At 40.0% G+C, this 24,977-nt stretch overlaps 1 protein-coding gene across 13 annotated transcripts in view; it reads right to left on the minus strand.

The window, feature by feature from the left end:
• The window catches only part of VPS13B (vacuolar protein sorting 13 homolog B), a 922,277-nt gene that overhangs the window by 736,685 nt on the left and 160,615 nt on the right, over positions 1-24,977 (minus strand). For all 13 annotated transcript variants that reach the window (XM_073330465.2, XM_073330462.2, XM_073330464.2 and 10 more), the window contains exons 8-12: positions 19,948-20,216; positions 16,978-17,073; positions 16,499-16,621; positions 12,286-12,423; positions 7,063-7,150 (exon numbers count right to left, since the gene is read on the minus strand). In XM_073330465.2, coding sequence (XP_073186566.2) covers positions 7,063-7,150; positions 12,286-12,423; positions 16,499-16,621; positions 16,978-17,073; positions 19,948-20,216 — 714 coding nt within the window. The remainder of the gene's footprint in view (positions 1-7,062; positions 7,151-12,285; positions 12,424-16,498; positions 16,622-16,977; positions 17,074-19,947; positions 20,217-24,977) is intronic.

The following is a 24,977-nucleotide window of genomic DNA, read 5'->3' on the forward strand; positions in this document are numbered from 1 at the left end:
GGAAAGGCGCCTTCTGCAGGTTGATCAGCAGGATGTATCAGTGGGCTGTTCAAACTTCCTGTAATATACATGTGGACAGTAAAGTTTTCCCACAGTGCACCACGAGCAAAGGCCTAGAGCAGGGAGATTTGACTTGGCTTTGGCTTTGACTTTTGACTTTGGCTTGACAAAGCCCTGGCTGGGATGATTTAATTGGGGATTGGTCCTGCTTTGAGCAGGGGGTTGGACTAGATGACCTCCTGAGGTCCCTTCCAACCCTGATATTCTATGATGGTGTGATTCTATGATTTCAGGAGGGTGCTAGAGAGTCTGGGATATAGCTGGTTTCACTTGGGGTTGTCCACTACAGTGTGGATGGCAGAGCCACAGCTTAGAAAATTCTTAATGTAGGGTTAGCAATCAGTGTAGATGCTCAAGCCCCAGGTTCTCTAACCTATTGTCAGTTGGCTCGAGTCCCACTAACCCTGGGCTTACATTGCAGTGTAGACATACCCTGAGATGCTAAGAGTGCATTTATCACCTTCTTAGAATATCCAAGTAATTCTAGCTCCCTTCTGCCCCATTTTCACACTGATATAGTTTTAGAAGCACTTGATTGGATGCAAGCAAATATTCAGTGTCCCCTTCTGTGTTGGGAGCTTGATAGGAGGGTTCCAACTGCATCTGAATCAGGTCTGAGAACCAACATGTGCAGGGCCATTAAGAGATGATCATAATCACCGTGGCCTGTTCCTTCACAATATTGTTTACCCTCTTCACTATCAGAGGGAGGACATAAAGAAGGTCCTGGGGGACATATCTAAAATAAGGTTTTTGTTTCTGTTTCTCTCCTCCTCCAACTGAGCCTGGACACAAATAGGTTCATCAGTGGGCTGCTGACTTAACTTTGATGATGCTCTGGAGGGCTGACTGGTCCAGGCTCCATTTTCCAAGGTCTGCATATGTTCTGCTCAGTCAAGTGATCCCCACAGTGTGAGTTTTTGTCCAGGATGCAACCAACATTTTCTCCTATGTATAGCTAATGATCTCTTGGTTTTTTAATTGGTTTAAATATACCATAATATTGATCAGTCAGAAACAAAAAGTACTTCTAAAGAATCACCTGCTAGAAATAGAGGAGAGCTTGTCTGATGTCAGAGCTCTATCAAAGTTATAGTCCCTCCCCCACCTCGGTGGACCACAGTCCTGAGATCACTATTAAAAATGTTTGAATTTATATAGGTTCTTTTAAAAAAAATCTGAATATTCAAGGCCCCAAATCCCAATTTTTTTATTAAAGTAAAAAAATGTTAGGCTGGTGGGCTGATTTCTGTCATAATGCTGGTTCTGTTTTGGCAGTCAGCTTACTTAGCCAATATAGTAAACAAGAAGTAAACAGCTTTCCTGTTAAAAAAGGAACCAAGATTGCACTTAAAGTCACAGCTGTGAAACCTTGTCTATTTGTCCAATGTTCTATGTAAATTTTGAAATTAAGTAACAACTTTTGGGGGTGGGAGATTTGTACCCTTGCATTTTTAAAATTTTTAAACCAATTCAAGCAAGATGGTCACTGATGTGATATCTCCATGGACCTCATGACCAGAAGAATTTATGTCAACTTCCTCAGTGACAATCTGTCTGGACTGACATATTTTAGGGAACTGCAAAAAGGAATCAGTTTGAGCAGTGGGAATCAGAGCTGCTGCACAGATACGCATCTGCCTTTTTGAGAGGTTGTAGTAGGAGCTAGCACCTTTCTGGGTGGATACGGCATTGCAGTTAAGTCACCTGGAGATGGTTTCTCCATAGCCTTCTCAACCATCTTGAAGGGGAAACCTCACCTATACACTAGTTGGAAAAAAGAATTTCTTCCTCCTGGTTGGTATGGGAGAGACCTATACTTTCCCCAAGATTCAGGAGGCACTCTAAAGCTTTCTTGCCAGTTCTGCCATCTCTGGAAGTAGGGAGTCCATCATTCAGGTTGAAGGTTTTTTGTTTTTTTGCTTTTGTATCCCTGGTAAATTGTCACTAGATCTTATCTAGTTTTGGTGAAGGGAGCTCTCCTACAGCCTGCTCAGCTGGGCCAGAATTGACCTAATCTATGCTCCAGATTGACAGACAGATTCCCTGAAATCTGTTTAGCTTGCTCTGCATGGACCTCGCCTACATACTAGATAATAGCTCCACCTTTGTCCCTAGGAGTCTGGCAGCCTGTAAGGAGTTCGGCAATGGCAGCATTTATTCTCCTCTGCTTCCACTTGCTGTTTTTGTTTACCATTTCAGGAGGAGAGAGGGGCAGGAAAAGGAACTAATCCCATAAAATGTGCCTGGAAACCCAAGTGAAATAAGATAGCAGTTTTGAGGAGAAAAAAATACAAAAGCACTGAAAAATATTAAAAAATTTAGTTTTAAACCTCTTAAAATCTTGTGAAAGGCTGCACTAAAAGGGAAACCTAGAGTCTGCCCTCTGTTTCAATGTTCTCTGTATCCAAGCCTGTGCATTCTTCCTCAGACAAGCCTGGGAAGCAATCCCTGGCTCACAGCCAAAAAACTTGTGGACCTCCAGTTGTTCAAGAGAAGGTGAATAACACACTGTAAAGATCAACAAGGAGGGGGCATAACTTCATACAAGACATTGTGTGTAACTTGGATCAAAAGTCTTAAAAATAATGGCCCAAATTTTCAAAAAACGTCACTTGTATGCACAATTTTTGAGTACTACTATTTGGATATACAAGTGACAGAATTTGTACAAACTCCATTTGCAAAAAAAGTTGAGTACAAATTAAGTACAGAAAGGATGTGTGTGGGTAAATTCTATCAGTTATAATGACAAATGTTAAATGCTCAAGAACTTCACTTGCAATTTTGTATGTGTATAAATGGAAGGATGGGTTAAGTATCCTTTGAAGATCTGGCTCCAAGAAAAAACATTTCTAATACTTTAGAAATACCTACTAAATTGAGGAACTGTTGCATATTTTAAAAACCACAAATCTACACTAACGTGCAGCAAGACATTCCAAAACCACATTTTATTTCATTTGTACACCATCTGAATCTGTTTGATCAGTAGGGGGGTTAATATACTATGCATTCTGTCAGGTCTACTCAGCTTTTCATTGCAGTGGCTGACACGATGAAGGGACTCAAGCATCAGAAGCTTTCCTGGCGCATGTCCCTATACAGAATATTTGCAGAGCCACACCACGGTCGTCTGTCCATACATTCACGACCCACTATGACATCACCCAGGAAGCCCGGGATGATGCTGGCTGTGGCAGAGCTGTGTTGCAATATACATGTCCATGAACTCCTGCCCACCTCCAAAGGTACTACTTGGGATTCACCTAACATGGAATGGACATGAGCAAGCACTCAAAGAAGAAAAAAAGGTTACCTACCCCTCGTAGCTGACCTAGTAACTGTCGTTCTTCGAGATGTGTTGCTTGTGTCCATTCCATGGTCCACCCTCCTTCTGTTGGCGTTCCGGCAAGAAGGAACTGAAGGTGTGGAGGGGCGGGAAGCGTGGGGAGAGGTGGCATCTCTTATACTGGCACATACGGACTCAATTCCAGAAGGCAAAACTTCCGGCACCAGTGCATGTGGCGAGCACACATGCACCCTAACATGGAATGGACATGAGCAAGCACTTGAAGAAGAAAGACAACATATTTGTTTTACATGCAATATCATGTTTTCCCTGGATGATGCTTTTACTAACCAATCATCCAGTTATGTATACACAAACATCCCTTGCCTTCTTAGGTACACTGCTACTACCAATAGAGATTTGGTAAAAAACCCTGGGTGCTGAAGACAACCCAAAAAGCAAGACCTTGTACTGAAAATGGTCCTGCCCCATCACAAAATGCAGATCTCTGATGACATGGTCTTACTGAAATATAGAAATGTGTCCTTTAAATCCGGGGCTGAAAACCAATCCTGAGGAGAAAAGATTGTCTAGTTGCTGCTCTCAAAATATCAAAAATTGAGAGAGATGATTCATCAATTGAAAGTGAAAGAATATCCAGTGTGCTTGCCATGCAATCCACTAATTCATGAAAAGCCAACGCATTTTCTGAAAATGACAAAGCTGACTTATCTCCTACCTTTTCATCTGTGGTTGTAATGCCCCCAGAGTCTGGATCTGACTCTGAATCCCACTAGTGCTTCCTTTTACAACAAAAATTCCTTCCGTATTATAGAAGACTTATCAGGGTTCACAGATTTGATCAGATTAATGTCTTTCAGATCTGGAGGTTGAACCTCATCTACACACACACTCAGAGAAGCCCTATCCCCATACATCGAGAATTACTGATAAGAAACCGGGAAAGACCCATGAGGCCAACGCACCCACAGTGGCATCTACCAATCCGGCCAAAACCCCATATTTGGATTTGGATGCTTATATTTTTGTCCACGAAGTTATGCATCATACAGGTGACTTCGCTTGTAATACTCCTTCTGTGGATCCTGCCCACAAATCAAATTCTTTCTCCAGTATGAAACTGCTCTCAGTTCCAACAAAATTGGAGACAACAACAATCTTGGTTGAACAAGGGAAATTGGAGAACAGTTCTTTTCTAGGGATCCAGAAAACGTCCTTGGAGTTGAAGGAAGAGGAGAATCCCCACACTCCTCTACATATCCTTTCCCTTCTGGAGATAGACATATTTGAGACTGTTGGAGTACGGTTTCTCCTTGCTCCAGTAACATAACTGACTCCATACCTGGCAGATCTGAGGTCAAATCCAATCTATAAAACTGCACCTGGACAATTATGCACTGTACTGCCATAGTATCAGTCACTGGTGTTACAATATGTTCTTCTTCACCAGCTCCTTAAGTCTCTTTTTAGAACTGGCTCATCCAGATCCAAAGAAGGTTTCCTCACTTTTCCATGCAGCTGCATATCAGTATATGGTTCTTTATATTAGTTTCCATAATGGAATCCTTCACTCACGGATTGGCTCTCTTAAGAGAGACTGACACTGTCGAGGACTGACTACTGACATCTGCCTGGGTAGATAAATCGTTATCACGGAGATTGGCTTTATACATAGAAGCCGACACCTCAGAGGCTTTCCTCTTTTTCTGGGCCTTGTCACCAGACCTTAGAGTCCAGCAAAGATGACATCTTTTTTATCCACAGAACCATCCAGAAAATGACCTTGAATTACCTATAGAAAAACTATAATGTAAAAAAATGCTACATGCTGAAGCATTAACTAACCTTGTGTAGCTTTAGCTATTCTCAGAGGAACACAATGACTTTTAAATGAGCCAGACACGTCTATGGATCATCTTGCCAGTTCCAAATGGCCTTGCAGCTAAGACTATTTTCAACAGGACTGCTTGTAATCTGTTCTTTCTTTGCTCTCGAGGTAAACGTAGAGCAAATTGAGCACTTGGAGGATGAGTTCCCGTCCCCTAAACATGACAGGCACCCAGCATGTGAACAAGATGCCATGAACAACGCCGGACAGGATACATATTTTTTGAAAACCATGTGTCTTTTTTGGTTCCATCAACAACTATCTATACTATTACTAACTATAAGACTAAACTCTCTATAGCTACTAACAATTAAGATTTCAACTAACTAATCATGGATCCAAGAGGATACCTGAGCTCCCTACAAAAGGTTCAGCTGCTCGCAGTTGGAAGGAACAGAGGCAGCTGGAGAGCCACACCCCTTTTATACTCTTGCCTTGGAACATTTGACATTCTGTAAGGGGAAGGAGGGAGGGAGCACCCTAATGACTACTGCTAGTTAAAGCTCTAGGGGTCAGACTGCACCAGTTCAGAACATCTCAAGAGTGGGAATATGCACAGGACCCTTGGAAAAAAAATCTAGTTTTAGAGGTACTAAACTTAAGTGTGTCTTTTTAAATTGAGGACTTTGCATAAGAACATAATATTTTCTTTAATAGTGCATCTGTTCACCATTCCCCAGCTGATATCACCATCCTATATATGTGTAAATTGTTTTTACAACAGACAATTTTGAGTTCTGCAGCATAGAGGTAAGCATATATACAGAAAACAGCTGATTTGGAGCAGGCACGTATACATCTGCTTGGTCAGAAGCCCACCAAATAGACACCAGAAAACCCTCATGGCAATAATATTTGTTCACCCTTAAATGCAGGTGGGGAAAGAAGCAGTTACCCAACAAATGGATGGAGCTATGGAATAGCAGCTCTACAGGATATTCGGTCAGAGAAAATGACCTTGAATTACCTATAGAAAAACTATAATGTAAAAAAATACTACATGCTGAAGCATTAACTAACCTTGTGTAGCTTTAGCTATCCTCAGAGGAACATGATAACTTTTAAATGAGCCAGACACATCAAAATTAGAAAGCTCAAGAATGGCTGATAATTGGTGCAGAAGACTAAATATACACATGGTGTGAACCAATATTTCCCATAAATCCGCAAACTGCATAATTAAAATACTCAACCCACCATCTTCTGTGTATTTGCTAATGCCACTGTCCCAAAATAATAAATGTGTAGGGTTGTCTACACACTTAGCCATGTAATTTGGGTGTTCTAACTTTCTTCTTCTGAATATTTTTTCCTGGGGAATATGATATGGCCCTAGGACATCAAGTAGAAAATAAGCAGCAAAAACAGATTAACTCTTAAGAAACAAAGCTCTTGTCATATAAATCTTCTATATATAAAATAAGAAAGCACAGAAAATATATTCTAAAACTAGAATTATTTCTCAATTTTTTTTACAGCATCAGGGTTTTTTTTAAACAAAGTCATTCAAATATGACACTTTACACAAAATTCAGTCTAGTACACTACTAGATTGTACTACTAGTAGAAAACTACTTTAAGTTTAGCTGTTGATTATAAAAAAGAATCTTTCCAATCATCTATGAGAAAAAAAAAGTTAGAATACCAAGAATCTAAGAAAACTCAAACATGTCGGTTCCAACAAGCAACTGCAAAAATAAATCTAAAGTAAGGTAGAGGACAGCTAGTCAAGGCCAGGTGGCTGTCAAAAAATCTTTGCTTTCTGTTTTTCAAGGGAGGGCAAAACAAAGAAAAGGAGTACCTTTGCCACCGGTGCTTTCCACTGTGTACAAGTAATCCATGTAAAAGGCACCAAACCTCTGCATTCCAGCTATCTCTGAGTATGTCTCCTACCAACAGAGCAAAGCAAATAAAACAAAAGTTGTGTAAGGAAAGAATCTTGAGATTACAAACTAATAGGCCTACTATCAAAGACATATATGCTTGTTTGGTTTCTGCATTAACACACAGAAAGGCTTATCAAAACAGAAGACAGAGGTTATCTCAGAGAATTCACCTTTCAGATAGGTGATCTAACTTCTATTGCACACCACACAAAAAGGAGATCCATAATTCTGCTTGACATTTTGATCACTTTATCAATTACATATAGTTTATTAATACCTTTAATAGAGTAAATATTCTTCACTTGACCTCCCACATCCCAGCAGACCTGTCTAATACTGTGAAATTAAAACTAAAGATTGTTAATTCTAAAATATTTTGATTTTTTTAAACAAAAGAATGCCTTTTATCTTTAGCCTTTTGAAAACTTAGTAAGTCACTATATCATCATAATTTTTAGACAATATCTCATATTTTAATTTCATAGAAGCAAGAGAACCATAGAAAACTTGTCAAGGAAAGGGCATTTTTTAATTAAGGAGAAGTAAAGGGTATTCATAAATGTTTGGGTTTGGGGTTTTACCAACTTCACTCTGTTGTGGCATCTCTAGATTAATATATACTGTACTGCTCTTTTCATTCTTTTTCTTTTTGTTATAAGCAGTATATAGAATCATAGAAATGTAGGGCTCGAAAGGACCTTGAGCGGTGACCTAGTCCATCCTCTCCTCCTCCCCCCCCCTCCGAAACAGGGCCAAGTATAGCTAGACAATCCCTGACAGGAGTTTGTCCAACCTCTTCTTAAACACTTCCAGTGACAGGGATTCCACAACCCTCCTGGGAAGCCTATTCCAGTACTTAATTATCCTCAGAATTAGAAATCTTTTCCTAATATCTAGTCTCCCTTGCTGCAAATTAAGCTCATTACTTCTTGTCCTACCTTCAGTGGATACGGAGAACAAATGATCACCATTCTCCTCTTTATAAAAGCCTTAATATATTAGCAAAATTATCAGATCTCCTCTCTGTCTTCTTTTCTCAAGATTAAACATTCCCAGTTTTTCTAACCTTTCCTCAGAGGTCAGGTTTTCTAAACCTTTTATCATTTTTTGATCCTTTTCTGCAGTACTACTGCCTAGCCAGTTAGTCCCCATTTTAGTCGTGCATTTGATTTTTTCTTCTTATGTGTAGTACTTTGAACCTATCTTTATTAAATTTCATCATGTTGATTTCAACTAATTCTCCAATTTGTCGCGGTCGTTTTGAATTCTAATCCTGTCCTCCAAAGTGCTTACAACTTCTCCCAGTCTGGTGTAATCTGAAAATTTTATAAGCATACTCTCCACTTCATTATTCAAGTCATTAATGAAAATGTTGAATAGTACTAGACACAGGATAGAACCCTCCAAGAACCCCACTAAGTACATCCTCCCAGTTTGACAGCAAACCATTGGTAATTACTCTGAGTATGATCTTTCAGTCAGTTGTGTAACCAACTCTTATAGTAATTTCATCTAGACTGCATTTCCCTAGTTTGATTATGAAAATTTCATGTGGGATTATGTCAGAAAGCTTTACTATAATCCAGATATCACATCTACAGCCTCCGCCATATCCAGTAGGCCAGTGGTTCTCAAACTTACTTGATTGCACACACAGCCTTTCTTTGTGTCTGTAGCAGTTTATGCCCCCTCCACACACACACACACCCCGCCCCTAGCTCTCCAGCCACCAAGCTCTGAATGTGCGTAGTAAGTTTTTTTTTCCCCTAAAACTTCTCATGCCCTCCCCCAACCAAAATACATTCGGCGTACCACCAGCACTCCCATTTGAGAACCACTGCAGAAGGCCAACAACCCAGTCAAAGAAGGAAATTAGGTTGACTTGGCATGATTTGTTCTCAACAAAACCATGCTGGCTATTTCCTTATCACCCTATTATCCTCTAGGTGCTTAAAAATTGATTGGTTAATAATTCCACATATTGAAGTTAGGCTGACTCGTATATAATTTCTTGGGTCCTTCTTAAAGGATGTTTGCCCTTCTCCAGTCCTCTCAGACCTCACCAATCCTCCATAAATACTCCAAGATGATTGCTAATGGTTCCAAGATTATCTCAGCTAGTTTCTTAAGTATCCTATGGTGAATTTAGTCAGGTCATCAACTTCAATAGATCTAATTTATCTAAATATTCTTTAATCTGATCTTTCCCTCTTCTGGTTTGTGCTCCTTACCCCTTTTGTTAATATCAGTCATGGTAGGTATCTGGTTACAATTTACCTTTCAAGTGAAGATTGAGGCAAAATATGTATTCAACACCTCAGCCTTCTTGACGTCATCCATTAGCAGCTTTCGTTCCCCGCTAAGTAGAGGACCTACTCTCTTCTTCATCTACCTCTTGCTCCTAATGTATTTAAAGAACCTTTTTACGTTGCCTTTCATATCCCTGGCTAGGTGCAATTCATTTTGTGCCTGAGCCTTTCTGATTTTGTTCCTATATCCTTGCACTATTCTTTTGTACTAATTCTCAGCAGTTGATCCATGTTTCCACTTTTGGTAGGATTCCTTTTTTATTTTCAGCTCATTAAAGATCTCCAGGTGTAATCATATTGGCCTAATACTATTCTTCCTATTTTTTTTATTTACATCCACATATTCTGTTGCTGTGCCTTAAATACTGCCTCTGAGAAACTGCCAGCTTTTCTGAACTCCTTTTTCCTTTACATTTGCTTCCCAAGAGACCTTATCTACCAGTCCTGAGTTTGTTAAAGTCTGCTTTTTTGAAGTCCATTGTTCTGACTCTGCTGCTCTCATTCCTTCCTTTCCTTAGGATCATAGAACCTATCAATTCATGATCACCATAATTTTTTTCCATCCCCACAAACAATTGCTCCCTGTTAGTCATAATCAAGTTTATAATGGGCTTCCCCTCTGCTTACATCCTCCTCTGTATGAAACAAGAAGTTGTCGCCAGCACCTACCAAGAACTTCTTGGAAATTTTATGTTTTGCTATATTACTCTTCCAACAGATGTCAGGGTGGTTAAAATCCCTCATTATTACCACATCTTGTGTTTTGGAGACTTCTGTTTCTTTTTCTAGAGACATCTCATATATTTATAATACTGACCCAAAGCTCTCTATCATAAGACTTTTAATTTTTTAAAAAAAATCAAAGTATAATCTTATCAATATGTATCTGGCTCAGAATATCAATATTTGTAGGATAACTTTTTCAAAAGTGCCTACAGGTATATCTACGCTGCAATTAGAGATCTATGGCTGGTCCATGTCAGCTGACTCAGGCTCGTAGGGCTCAGGCTAAGAGGCTGTTTAATTGCAGTATAGACATTTGAGCTCAGGCTCCAGTTGAGTCAAATGACATGGGCCACCCATGCATTTTTAACTGCAGTGTAGACACACCCTCAGTGATTTAGCAGACTAAATGACTTAGGTACTTAGAAGACTATGTCTCATTGAAACACAACAAAAGGCAGGGCTTGTTTACACTACAGTAGAGCACATGAGTGCATAAGCAACATATGTCAACAGAAGGTGTTCTGCTGCCAGCATAGCTACACCAGCTACCCTATGGCAACAGAGGCACTCTTCTGTTAGCATAGCTGGGCTATACTGGGAGTTCTGCCAGCATAGCTCTGTCAGCTAGAAAGTGTGATTTTTGCACACTCCTCGGCAATGTAGCTATGCCAGAAAACTTTGTAGTGCAGACCAGATCTCAGACTCTTCCTAGGTGCCTAAATCTCTTTTGAAAATGGGACTTCAGAATTTTCAAAATTATACCCAGAATCTGCAGTCTCACATAGATTTGATTCAAAATAGAACTGACTGTATAGTGGATGTGCTCTCTGCAAATGAGAACAAAATGGGGAATAACTCTAAAAATGTACACAGAAAGGAGACTTGTTTGACTAATTCCAAAAATACCCCTCTTGACACACAGTTTATTTGAAGTCCTAAAATGACAAAAAGTGTGTGTGTTTGAGAATATAGCCAGTGTTACAAATCAGAGCACAAAGCATACAGAAGCAGAATGACTCAGGGTAAGTTAATTTTGTCTCCTTTGAAATGATAAGAACGTTTCTAGCTAAAAAAAAAAAAAAAAGCTTATTTACTAAAGAATTTTGTGCGTGGTCTAATTGTCAGAAATTTCTTGGGTCTGGTACCCCACGTTGCACAACAAGTTTTCTCTGAACCATTTCTAATTTGTAGGCGTTATACAGTATACGAATTTTGTTAACTACAAAATGTTATACCCCTTTTCTCCCATATGTGAATATCATATTCAAGTTATTCAACTGATTCAATTTCTTAAATTCTGTGTATAATCTCATAAAACAGGATCAGACCCAGATATAGAAGAGATATGGAGTGATGTGGAAAATTACTGAATCCCAAATAACCCACAGAGATATAGTAAGAGAAGCAGTATGTTGCTCTCCAACAGCATAGAACAACAATGGTGAACATGAAATGCCAAAGGACATCTGTTCCAGCAATTTAAGATTACTGGGTTTCCTTAATGGGAATCAGAAATTATTACATTCTGGACAAACGACTGCTAAACACCCTATTAGTGAACATAAGAGAGAATCTAATTTACAGTGAAGCAGTATATTGATATCTGACTGAAGAAGTAATAAATGTTCTATGTTAAGTAACACAATAGCTGTCAAAATATACAACCATACCATCACCAAAGATAAAAGCTGAATTAGTAGTACACCTTGCAAGTAGATAGATATAGCATGCAAGGACAATACAATTAACATTCTTCCAGACTTGGGCTCTTTAAAACAGCAGTTCCCAAACTGTGGTCCATAGACCACTGGTGGGTTGGATGAGCACTTGCTGGTGGTCTATGAAGAACTGTTTGGATACATGGTGCTGGTGCTCCTCTTCATTTCTGGTTTCTTTTACAGGCACTCAAACTCTGAAATCAATGCAGCTACTGGGTGCTCAGCAGTTTTGAAAATTTGCCCTTTTGGGGGGCCAACAAGGCCATTTGTAGAGTATGGTGCTGTTCAACATAAGAAAGGGTGGCAGGATCTGGTCTTTAGAAAGAACATAGATTCTAAAATCCATTGAAAAATTAAAAAAAGAAAATAAAATTAATTTTCTAACCTTATGATGAGCTGCATCCAAAATAAATTCTGCACGAATACCATTATTTTCTGGACTTCTGTAATCAAATAGTGAATTGGTAAGATACGTCATTCCTTTTGCACTCAAATTTTCTCCACAACTGAAGAAGTAGGCCTCCTTAAAAGGTCGATTTAAAAAAAAAAAGAGAGAGAGAGAGAGAGGGGCACAAGAGGGCAAACATGAGAAAAAGTCAGGTTAGTGTGACCAAACATTTCTGTTGTTTCTTCATACAATGATCTATGCAAAATCAACATGAATCCTTATGAAAACTTCAAACAGGCCACCTTAAATTCACTCCTCATTTTCAGCAAAAATTCTGGTATAGATGAAGATATTAAAACAATGATTTAATTAACTTCAAAGCTTTTCCTTATTTACAGGTTAATAAAAATATCCTGGGCTAATGAACTTTGCTATTCTATAGTTTGTTAGCCCAGAATACTGTGAACTTGATATTAACAAGAGAAGAAGTCTTTCGGAGAAGCCTTTCGGAGAAGTCTTGAATTATTATTACGCTGAAATATGCTCTCCATCTCATGTACACACCACTATGTGGCCTAACAACCTCAGGCAGGAGCGAGAGGAGGTGAGCGTGTGGTCTTTCACATGGGAGATCAGGTCCAACATTGCCTGGAAGCGGGCCTCTGGAAGGAATGCTCTGGCTCATGTGGCCCCGAGGACCTCTCCTTTGAACTCTATCATTGCCCCGGCATTAAGGTCGATTTCTTTTAGTTTATCAACAGGCCCAGGTCATGGTAGATGGAACGTACCAGATCGAAGCGTCATTGCACCTGTTCCCGAGATCTGGCCTCGATGAGCCGATCGTCAAGGTACAGGAAGACCTGGACACCTCGAAGCCTCAGGTAAGCAGCCACCGGCGCCATACATTTTGTGAACATCCTTGGAGCCGACGAGACTCCAAAGGGCAGTGCCATGATTTGGAAATGGCTCTGCCCACTACAAAAAAGAGGAACTGTCTGTGCCCTTGGAAGATGGAGATATGGAAATAAGCATATTTCAAATCAAGGGAGGCCTGTCTCCTGGATCCAGGGAGAAGATAATGGAAGCTAGGGAGACCATGCGAAACTTCAACTTCCTGAGAGATTTGTTGAGGCACCGCAGGTCCAGGATGGGTCTTAGGCCCCCCTTTTGCTTTCAGGATTAAGAAATAGTGGAAGTAGAACTCTTTTCCTCTCATTTCCCAAGGGACCTCCTACACTGCCCCTAGCTGCAGGAGGTTCTCATCCTCTTTAACGAGGGGATGCTTGTGAGAGGGTCCCTGAAGAGGGACAGGGAAGTGGGGTGGAGGGGAGGCAGCTGAGAATTGCAGGGTGTATCCCAAAGATATAATTTCTAGCACCCAGAGGTCTGAGGTTACCCATGACCAGGCTGAACAGTAGTGGTGTATGCGGTTGAGGAGAGAATGAGGCAGATCCAGGAACTTGACTGGGGCTTCACTCTCAAGTGCACCATCAAAATGAGCACTTCTGGCCCCGCTGATGCTTTGCCGGGCCGGGCAGGTGAGTGGGAGGAGGAAGGGTGGCAACAACTAAAACTCATATCTCTAGCCTTTCTGCTTGCAGACCCCTGCCAAGGCTGCCAGGGCCTTGAAGGCGGGGGGCAGCCGAAACTGCTTCCTCACCTACTGATGTGTATGCAGACCCAGCAAGCAAAAGGTGGCCCGACAGTCCTTTAGTCCATGCAGCCTCACATCTGTTTGTTCTGCAAAGAGACCATTCCCATCAAACAGGAGGTCCTGGATGGAGGACTGCATCCCCTGGAACAAGCCCCCAGTTTGAAGCCAGGAACTGTGCCTCATGATCACCACTGATGCAACCACAGTGGCCACTGAATCGGCCACATCCCACATCATTTGGAGGGAGAATCTCGTCGCTGTTGTACCCTCCTACATTGGGCCTTGAATTCTTGGGCCAAGTCCTGGGGCAGGGAATCCTTGAACTTACGGAGGGAGTCCCATAAGTTAAAGTTATATCTCTGCAAAAAAGCCTGGTGGTTTGCAACCCTGAACTGAAGGCTGGCCGTTGAATAAATTTTCCTTCCAGAAAGATCCAGCGTCTTGGCCTCCTTAGTTTTGGGGGTAGAACTGGTTTGCCTGTTGGCTTCAGAAACGGCCAGCAACCCTACACGTGGGTGGGTGTACAAGCATTCAAACTGCTTGGCTGGGACAAAATATTTCTTTTCAGCTCTCTTGGAGGTGAGTGGGACTGAAGATGGGGTTTGCCAGAGGGCTTTGACTATCTTTAAGACCCCATCGTGCACCGGAAGATGTCTGACTTCTCCACCATCTCCTCAACGTCCAGTGGCCACCCTTCAGAGCAGGACCTAGTGCTCGTTGAAATCCTTCATGGGCTAGCTGGAGGGGGCCCTGCCACAGCTTCATCTGGAGAGGACAATGACAACTGGTCCACCAGGGGAGAGCCCGGGTCATTGTTACCAGTGGGGGGGAGGAGGGTTTTGGGGTGCACACTCACTCCTCCACCCCAGCGTCCAATTGTGTTTTGTGCACTAAGTCTGGCACCACTGGTTGCTTTTCCTAAGTGGTGACCAAAGATTGGTGCAATGGAGACATCAACATAACCAGAATGCCCCAGGCATTCCAGTAGAGCCACTGCACCGGCCACTGGCCCTGCTGCCAGGACAGCATTGAGGAGGCTGACGCAGCCTCAGGTGCCCAGTCGTGCCGGTGCTGCCTTGGTAATAGGCTGCACTCCCTTTCCAAGCCAGAGGAATCCCCTTTCGGTGATCACAGTGGGACCGGCAACACCCGAGTCTAACCGCTAACCATTGCTGTGGGTGAACAATGCCTCGAATTGGCAGATCGGTGCGGGATCGGTATCATGTCGGAGAACGTTCCCATGGTCTAGGTGATGGCAACCTACATCATGGAGACAGCTGGCAGGAGGATGACCAGTGCCAGCCATACAGTGGCCAATGCCTCCCTCCAAACGAACCTCATTGAGAGGGTGGAGACCAGGAGCGTGGTGTCGGCAGTCTAAAACATTGAATCTAAAACAGTGCTGTTGCAGAGACCTGGAGTGCAGCGACAGAGAGCGCTGCCTCTGCTCCAGGGTCTGGGGCGGGGGGGATATTCACTTGACCTCTGTGGTTTTATTATGGCTGACTTGTTCTTGTGGGGAACCTTTGCCAGGTCCATCACAGCATGCAGTGCCAGCTGCACTGGGAGAGTCCTTTGCTTTCTGAGCACCGGGAGGGCCTGGGAAGGCACTGACCCAGCTATGAGTCTGGTCCCCTACCACTCTCTGGAGTCAGTGGCAGATCCCTCAAGGGGCTAGGAGGCCCCATTGGGGAGGCACCCCCATGTAGTTCCGGGGTGGGCTGGTGACCTGAACTGGGTCCTTTACCCAATGCCCCTTGGCCTTTCTTGCCCAGTGCCAGGGAGTCACACTTCTTTGACTTCTTTTTGGGCACCAGCAAAGGGGAGCGCTGCCGGGGGTGCACTGCGCACCAAGGCCGAAGTGGTGGGAGTCAAGTCCGGCCAGGACGGCTCTGAGGCTGGGCAGAAGGCAGCCTCCATGAGAGGGAACCGAGAGGGCATAGGGTTGGCGGCGCCTGATATATCAAGGCATAGCACAGCACTCCAGAGGGCACCACAGCCAACCCATCAGATACTGCTAAGGCAAAAATCTCCAACAACTGTGCACATGGGCATGCACACACCTAGAATGCAATCAAGATGAGTAAGCACTCAAAGAACAACCATGGTTGTTGCAGGGAGAAGGATAGGGAGTTCAGAGGGTAGCATCCAGGATTCAATACAAACAATCATACATGGTATGATTGTTGCAAAATAACTATCTCTGAGAAACATTTAGAGATGTTCAGATGGAAGATGCTGTGTAACTGCAATCTATTAGTAGCTGTAGGATTATTAAATAAGAAACCCTTGGCAAATAAATGTGCAGGAAATTGCATTACTAAGAAATAAGTGTATAGTTTCTATGGTTCAGTAACTGCATAGTATCCTCTCTCTCTGAGAGAGACAGTTACCCCAAATCATGCCAGTTATACATACTACCACTAAACACAGGATTTGTGTGACACTGTACTCTTCACCACACCTAAGAAAAGTAAATATTTTTCATATTTTAAATCAATAAAGCACATCATCTTTGCTGTATTTAACAATCAGCATTATTTCAAATGAACTTACTTTATCACTTCTGTTCACATTCTCTTCAAAGTCTTTAATTCCCATAATTCCTTTAAGGCACATAGCTTGGCAACCAACAAAACCTATTTGGCAGTCAAAGAAAGGTTCTCCCATCATAAGGACCTATTGGAGGGGAAAAGTTATATGACAACGTGTACTATACGACTGAAGATATTAAAAACTAAAAATTGAAAAAGTAGAGAAAATTTTAAAATAATATATGGTAAGCTTTACAGGTGTGTTTTTTAATTAATCAAGAAATGAATTCAATAACAACATTTTTAAAAGTACACTCTTACCAAATCTTAGTACTATGGTGTTCTAATTTGCAGTAATGGAGAATAGGAATTACTTTAGTGAACTATCTAATAAAGTAGAAATATACAACCAAATATTAACTGATGAAAAATATTTATTATACATCAATTTGCAAAGACATTTACTATAACCTGAAAAATCTAGTCATACTGGAACATTACCTCAACTGTGGTTCCTTCTTGCTCCCAGCATATAACTTCTTTGGATTTTACTTTCTGAGGGCTATAATAACTACTTTCAGCTTGCATTTCAGTAAGCTATGAAACAATGATAAACACCTTATATTAGCCAATATTAGCATTAAACAGCAATAATCTGTCATTACTATATAGAATTGATGAAGACAAATTAAACGTTAGTATGGGCCAAAAATTATTATTAGGCAGGAAACAGGTGCAGTAAAAACAGCTGTAACGTATTATCCATATTAGAATATGCGAACTTCTAGCTGAATATGCCAATTTAATCTCAAGTATTGCTAAAAAAGTTTTAAAACACTTTAGTATTTTTATTTAGTTGTCTTTTTACACCAACAATGTATAAAATTAAAGTAACAGATATGCAGCTGCAATACACATGCCAGTTTATAATCTGCTCTAAAAATCCATAAACTTATTGAAACATTTATCCTGCATAGTAAATAATTCACAGCATAAATAATATTAAAGAAAACATTATGACTTTGAATCATACCTAAATTTCTTTTTTCTCATGTTATTTTAAAATAAAACTCTATTAAATTTTATTTTCTATGCTCTAAATACTTAGATATTTATCAAAACTTTAAAGCAGTAAATCATACAATGGAAAAAGTACATTATACAGTTAAACACTCTATTAGAAAAGTTGTACTAAAACTTCATATTAGTTTTGCATTTTTATAGTTTGATCTGCTGACATTAATAATTCAAGTTTTAATCTTTACATAATACACACCGGCTCTCATTACTTAGTTATTTCCAAGAGAGTGTAGAAATGGGTGCTCTTTCTAAGTAAAATTCTGTAATCCAAAAGCTCAAGTAAAATTGGTTTTTAAAAACAAAAACAAAATAAAACAAAAACTGATCACTGTTCAGCTGTGTGCAATTATTGTGAAGGAAAAGCAATTAATTGATTAAAAGAACTCAGACATTACAAGAACAATTTTCAACATTATTAGAAAAATGCTACATTTAATTTGGCACGATTTTTTAGCTGGAATGGTATCAACTGTTGAGAATGCTAATGTAGAAACTTGACCTTATTTTTTGACCAAAATATGAACCACAAATTAATTCCATTCATTCCTTGCATGCAAGCAGAACAATGAATTCTAATGTTTTCCTCCTAAATGTCACCATACTGCTCTCATATACCACTTTACATTCTAAAAATATAAAATGCAAGATACCATAATTTATAAGTAATTTTTACCACAACCTAAAATTAAATGCACAAGCCTATTAACACAACATTAAGAGGCCCAATCCTGCAACCCTTGCTCACGTCAATCAGTGGTTCTCAACTAAGGGTACACATACCTATGAAGATATGCAGAAGTCTTCCAGGGGATACATCAACTCATCTAGATATTTGCCTAGTTTTACAACAGGGTACATAAAAAGCACTAGCAAAGTCAGTACAAACTAAAATTTCATACGGACAAAATGAGAAAGTAAGCAATTTTTCTGTAATAGTGTGCTGTGACACTTTTGTATTTTTATGTCTGATTTTGGAAGCAAGTAGTTTTTAAGTGAGGTGAAACTTGGGGTATGAAAGACAAACCAAGCTCCTGAAAAGGGTACAGTAGTCTGGAAAGGTTGAGAACCACTGACATAAATAGGTCCAATGACTTCAGTAGGATTTCTCATGTGAGCAAGGGCTGTAGAACCAAGATTCAATACTGCACATGGGAATACAAAACAAAGCAAAACCATTTAAGTTCCAACTGCAATTTTTAAAAAATTACAACTCCCATGCTTTTAAACAAAAACAAGGTAAGTGAAAATCATGGGAAAGCTGCATATTTTTCTCCACTCATATTAATTAACATTTTTAACTAAACAGAAGACAAAGATATGTTTCAAGTACCTAATAAATCCTTTAAATAAAATTACTTACATTCTTACTCAGATTAAAATGTTAAATAATTAGCAACTGTCAAAGCTGAAGTGGTTGAAACTTTTTCAACAACATGCCTTTTTAAAATGCAGATTCTCCACCATCCATTCTTTTCATGCTCTAAAGCATTCTGGCCTTTATTCAACATGTGCCTAACTATAAACTCATCATTAGTCTTCAGTCAGGCTACTCATGGACATAAAATTTGACATGTGTTTAAATACTTTGCTAAACTAGGCCCCGGTTTTTATCAAATTAATTCCTGTCAGTAAATCTTAGTGTTTTATCAGTATTTAAGTTATTAACAATATTACATAAAATCAATGACTGTTTTCTGAAAACACAACAGGAATAAGCAGAGATTTTTTTATTATTTGAGATTATTTTGATCACTGATTTATGAGAAAATTTATACAAATCTCAGTATCTCTCTCTCTCTCTCTCTCTCTCTCTGTATACATATAAAATTTCTTACTTTACTGTTCCTAAGGTGACTCCCAACAGAAGTACAAGTATTTAAAAATTATGTCAACTAAAATTTACTTTAATCTTGGATGTTCCAGAGTAACAGGTCCAGTTCTATCTATTACTACACAGTAAAGAAAATAACTCCAGCCATTCTCAAATTGCTATATCAGCAAAAGTACTTTTACAAGAAACCAAGTGAATTTGCAAAAATGTCATGTAGACTCAGAAGCCAATATTAAAATAAAAGTTCATGGATACTTTTCAGTATTAAGAACTTTTTTTTTCTTTCAAGTTTTTTATCTATTTTAGTGCTAAATTAAAATGGTTTTCCTTCAGAACTGGATTGTTTTTCATTGAACTAAATTTTATATCAATCACCTCACAAACCCAAGTTAACTGCAAATTGTTTGATGAAGAATAAAACTGTTCAATTGCTTCATATTTTCAGCAATATAAGTCTTTCCTCTCTTTATTAAAGACAAATAACCACACACTGAAATCTAATACATTAATTCATTGCTCCGCAAAACAATTATTAGACTATAATGTAGAGATGTATTTACCTTGAAAGTCACAGTTGCCTTTGTGCAGTAAAACCCAATAGAAACAATAGGATCCTTAATGGCCTGGGATTTGTGTTGATGCAGTATTGTTCCACCTTCTGTTCCAGTATAGTCATCCTCTCCATCATCATAACTCACAATAGCAGGAACAAAAGACCAGGCCCAGGAAACCCATCCCTGCTGCTGATCATCATCTTGATGCATGTAGGGTTCTTGGTTAATATACTGGGTAGAATATTGCATATCTGAACCTGTTTCATCTTCTATACCTTTTGACACAAAATATAAATCAAATTTCAACTCAACAGTAATTAAAGGCTCTTCTTTTATGCAATGTCCACAATTATAATATGCAGGCAGTTATCTGGGGTAAGTTTTACACGCCATTCTCTTGTCTCTAGTCTCATTAATACCAATACAGATTTTTATAAATGAAAGTTTCCCGCTAAGGCTTCCTAAGCTCCTAAAAAAATTGTTTTTTTTAGATTTTAAGGTAGCAAATCTGAGCTCTGATGACTTTCACCAATATTTTCCATTATGACTACAGAAATGCTATGCACTTCAAATGTTTTTCTCTATGGTACATGTTTTTCAGCCACATTCAGTTCTCCCTCGTTGAGGCTATTCTTAAAGTTTCAAACCAAATCTCATTAAATAAGGCAATCTTACAACTTTAAAGTTCAATTTTATGAAAAGTGGGAGGAAAGCTTTGTTTTTAAAACCCACAGCAATGAAAGTTCAACACAGTCGTATGCTGATGCCTGTATACTATGGTGATTGCTACCCTATAAATACACTATATTAATCTTAATTATACAATATTCCCTTATTTTCAGAGATGTGTACTGTAACTCCACCATATCATTCACAATACTCAAAAATAGCATCCAGTTTTAGCACAGAAGAACTTTTAACTTAATGTCAAATAATGATGTTGGCCTTTATCTTGGTCTCTTTTCCTCCTAATTTGGGGCTTAATGCATCACATTATTTTTCCATTTACTGCTTTCTTTTCTGCCCTTCAGGGTACTCACAATTTTAATGACAACTTGAGAGTCCTTCCTGTTTATGAGATAAAACCTTAGATAGTAAACGCTTTGGGACAAGAAGGTTACTATTTTTTCATGTTTGTACAGCTCCTAACTCAATAGGGCCCTGAACTGAAGGTGCTACAGAAATACATAATGGAAAAACACTGAAGTTAATGGCTGATGGCTGTTTCAAAATAAACTGAGAGACGAATTCTCTGACAAACAATAAAAACACAAACTAAATAACATATGGCATATATTCCAGGAACAAAACCCCTGTTGACCAGAAGGGAGGGAAAAGAGACAAGTATTGAAGTAAATAAGAATGGTATGATCTTGCTCCCACTGACGTTCATGACAAACCATCCAGTGACGTCAATGGAATAGAATTGAGTGTGAAGGAAGAAAATGAGTTGAAGGTATTTTTAATTGTTTTTTTATTTTGAAATAATTTCCCATTTTATATACCCATTTTCATTCTTTTCTATATGGTTCTCCTTCCTGCTCTGCACCCAATCTAAATTTTGGGATTTCCCTGTTACAACTCACGTAGGCAGAAGCAGAGCTGGCCATCTTAGTTACTGACAAATAGCCTGAATATATTTACAATATAATGTTGCCTAAATATTATCACTACATGTGGGCATGTTGCTTCATGGGGAGGGAGGAACAGTCACTGCCTTAAAACAAGTGAAAATCTAAGAAATTAAAATAATTGACCAAAGGAAGAGGAGGAACAGGACAAGGAACAAGGAAAACAACGAATTATTGTGACTTTTTTTTATGTTGTATATTCCTGTATCTTATGGGTCTTGATATTTATTTTGAGAAAGGGTAAAGGAAGAGCTCAATAGAAGGCCCTGGATTAGAGCTCAGCAGTAGAAAGCTAACAAAATAAGTGAATTTTGAAGAAAAATCTAAAGACGTCAAGTGACCTGATTTTTAGGAAGAAAGAGGACTCTCCAGGTTTGAAGGAAAGAGGCAACATCACAAAAGGTATAAGTAGGAAAAAGAGGAAGGAATCAACACAGCACAAAATGTAGGAATAAAACAAGGAGTAGAAGGAAAAGAGAGGTAATAAAAAGCAAGGTTGGAAAAATACACCCTTCTTAACTTATTAGAAAGCTTTGCTGAGTTGAGTACCATCAACTCCTGCAAATCTGAGTTGCCATTTAAATAAAAGGTTTTAATCCTTATGGTTGTTCAGATCACCTTGCAAATAGGAGTACCATGTAAACTAATGCAGTGCTATCTTCCAAAATCTGCAAAAATCCGCGGCTCAAAAAAGAGGAGGTGGGAAGGAGAGGAGCAGAAACCAAGAAGAGAAGGGAAGCCAAGAAGGGAAACATGGTATATAAAAGTGAAAGCTGTTGTAAGTTACAGCTGCAAAGTTTCAATACAAAGTTCATTTATAATAATTTATAATTAAATATAGACAGGAATATAAACCATACACAACTGTTTCATCCATTTTAAATTGCAGTGTGAGATTTGAGAGGACAAGGCAGCACAATCTTTAAAAAAGGGAAGAAGGAGGATCCTGGGAACTACAGGCCAGTCACCCTCACCTCAGTCCCTGGAAAAATCATGGACCAGGTCCTCAAAGAATCAATCCTGAAGCACTTACATGAGAGGAAAGTGATCAGGAACAGCCAGCATGGATTCACCAAGGGAAGGTCATGCCTGACTAATCTAATCGCCTTTTATGATGAGATTACTGGTTCTGTGGATGAAGGGAAAGCAGTGATGTATTGTTTCTTGACTTTAGCAAAGCTTTTGACACGGTCTCCCACAGTATTCTTGTCAGCAAGTTAAGGAAGTATGGGCTGGATGAATGCACTATAAGGTGGGTAGAAAGCTGGCTAGATTGTCGGGCTCAACGGGTAGTGATCAATGGCTCCATGTCTAGTTGGCAGCCGGTATCAAGTGGAGTGCCCCAAGGGTCGGTCCTGGGGCCGGTTTTGTTCAATATCTTCATAAATGATCTGGAGGATGGTGTGGATTGCACTCTCAGCAAATTTGCGGATGATACTAAACTGGGAGGAGTGGTAGATACGCTGGAGGGGAGGGATAGGATACAGAAGGACCTAGACAAATTGGAGGATTGGGCCAAAAGAAATCTGATGAGGTTCAATAAGGATAAGTGCAGGGTCCTGCACCTAGGATGGAAGAATCCAATGCACCGCTACAGACTAGGGACCGAATGGCTAGGCAGCAGTTCTGCGGAAAAGGACCTAGGGGTGACAGTGGACGAGAAGCTGGATATGAGTCAGCAGTGTGCCCTTGTTGCCAAGAAGGCCAATGGTATTTTGGGATGTATAAGTAGGGGCATAGCGAGCAGATCGAGGGACGTGATCGTTCCCCTTTATTTGACATTGGTGATGCCTCATCTGGAGTACTGTGTCCAGTTTTGGGCCCCACACTTCAAGAAGGATGTGGATAAATTGGAGAGAGTCCAGCGAAGGGCAACAAAAATGATTAGGGGACTGGAACACATGAGTTATGAGGAGAGGCTGAGGGAGCTGGGATTGTTTAGCCTGCAGAAGAGAAGAATGAGGGGGGATCTGATAGCTGCTTTCAACTACCTGAAAGGGGGTTCCAAAGAGGATGGCTCTAGACTGTTCTCAATGGTAGCAGATGACAGAACGAGGAGTAATGGTCTCAAGTTGCAGTGGGGGAGGTTTAGATTGGATATTAGGAAAAACTTTTTCACTAAGAGGGTGGTGAAACACTGGAATGCGTTACCTAGGGAGGTGGTAAAATCTCCTTCCTTAGAGGTTTTTAAGGTCAGGCTTGACAAAGCCCTGGCTGGGATGATTTAACTGCTTCGAGCAGGGGGTTGGACTAGATGATCTTCTGGGGTCCCTTCCAACCCTGATATTCTATGATTCTAAGTTTTTTTCTCCCTGGTTAGTGGATATTAAGTCATTTTTTCAAGCTCTGATAAAAGGAAACAAGGGCAGAAATTAAGCAAAGAAGAATTAATTAAGATGAGATCAAGGGATTTCAGTTCTGTGTGGAAAGAGATTCAAAGTCAGTAAAGGAAAGGGGTCACATGACTGAATGGTGGGAAAGGAGGTGGTTTCAGTTTATCCCAAATGTTGCAACTGAAGAGGAACCAGCTCAGGAGACTGAAGAAGTTGTTGTTACAGGGTTAGTGTCAAGAGACCACTATAGCATGAAGCAGAGCCAGGAAGAGAAAAAACTATTACTAACCTGTTCCTTAACTGATGTTCTTCATGATATGCTGTACATGTCTTTTCGACTTTTGGTGTGTGTGCCTTCTGCGCATGATTGTAGGAAATTTTTATCCTCAGTGGTACCATTTGGAGCAGCTCGAGTGCCCACTGCTGCTGCACACCCCCCTATGTGCAAGAATAAAGGCCAGAGCCACCCTGATCCCCTCAGTTCCTTCTTGTCAGAAACTCCCACATGAAGGGGCAAGAGGGCAGGTTGTGAAATAGACATGTGTAACATATTTCGAAGAACAACAGTTACAGAACAGATTAGTAACCATTTTTCCTTCTTCGAATGATTACACATGTGCATTCCGCTCTTGGAGACTAACAAGTAATGAAATTAGGAGGTGGGATTGAAGTCTATCTGAATAAGGACTGGAGGACAACTTGCCCAAATCTGTCCTCGTCTTTAGAATGCTGAGTGATGTCATAATAGGATGCAAAAGTGTGTACTTAAGATGAAGCTACTGTCCTACAAAGGTCTAGGATAAGCATTTGAGCCAGAAAGGCTGCAGAGGTCACTTACAATCTTGTTGAATGTGGTGTCACTCTGCTTGGTGGTGTAACACTAGCCAAGTTGTAGCACAAACGAAAACAGTTGGCTAGTTCTCAACTCCCTGACATTTGTGTGTCCAAAAAGTCCTTTATGGACCATTACCCTTGCCTATGTAGAGAATCCAGATGAGCCCCCAAACCCAGAGCAGATGCTGTCTGTCGGTACCTCATGTCAATGAAGGTTAACGTAGGACAAAGGGAACAC

Source organism: Lepidochelys kempii, chromosome 2 (assembly GCF_965140285.1).
Source record: "Lepidochelys kempii isolate rLepKem1 chromosome 2, rLepKem1.hap1, whole genome shotgun sequence".
Taxonomy (NCBI): domain Eukaryota; kingdom Metazoa; phylum Chordata; order Testudines; family Cheloniidae; genus Lepidochelys; species Lepidochelys kempii.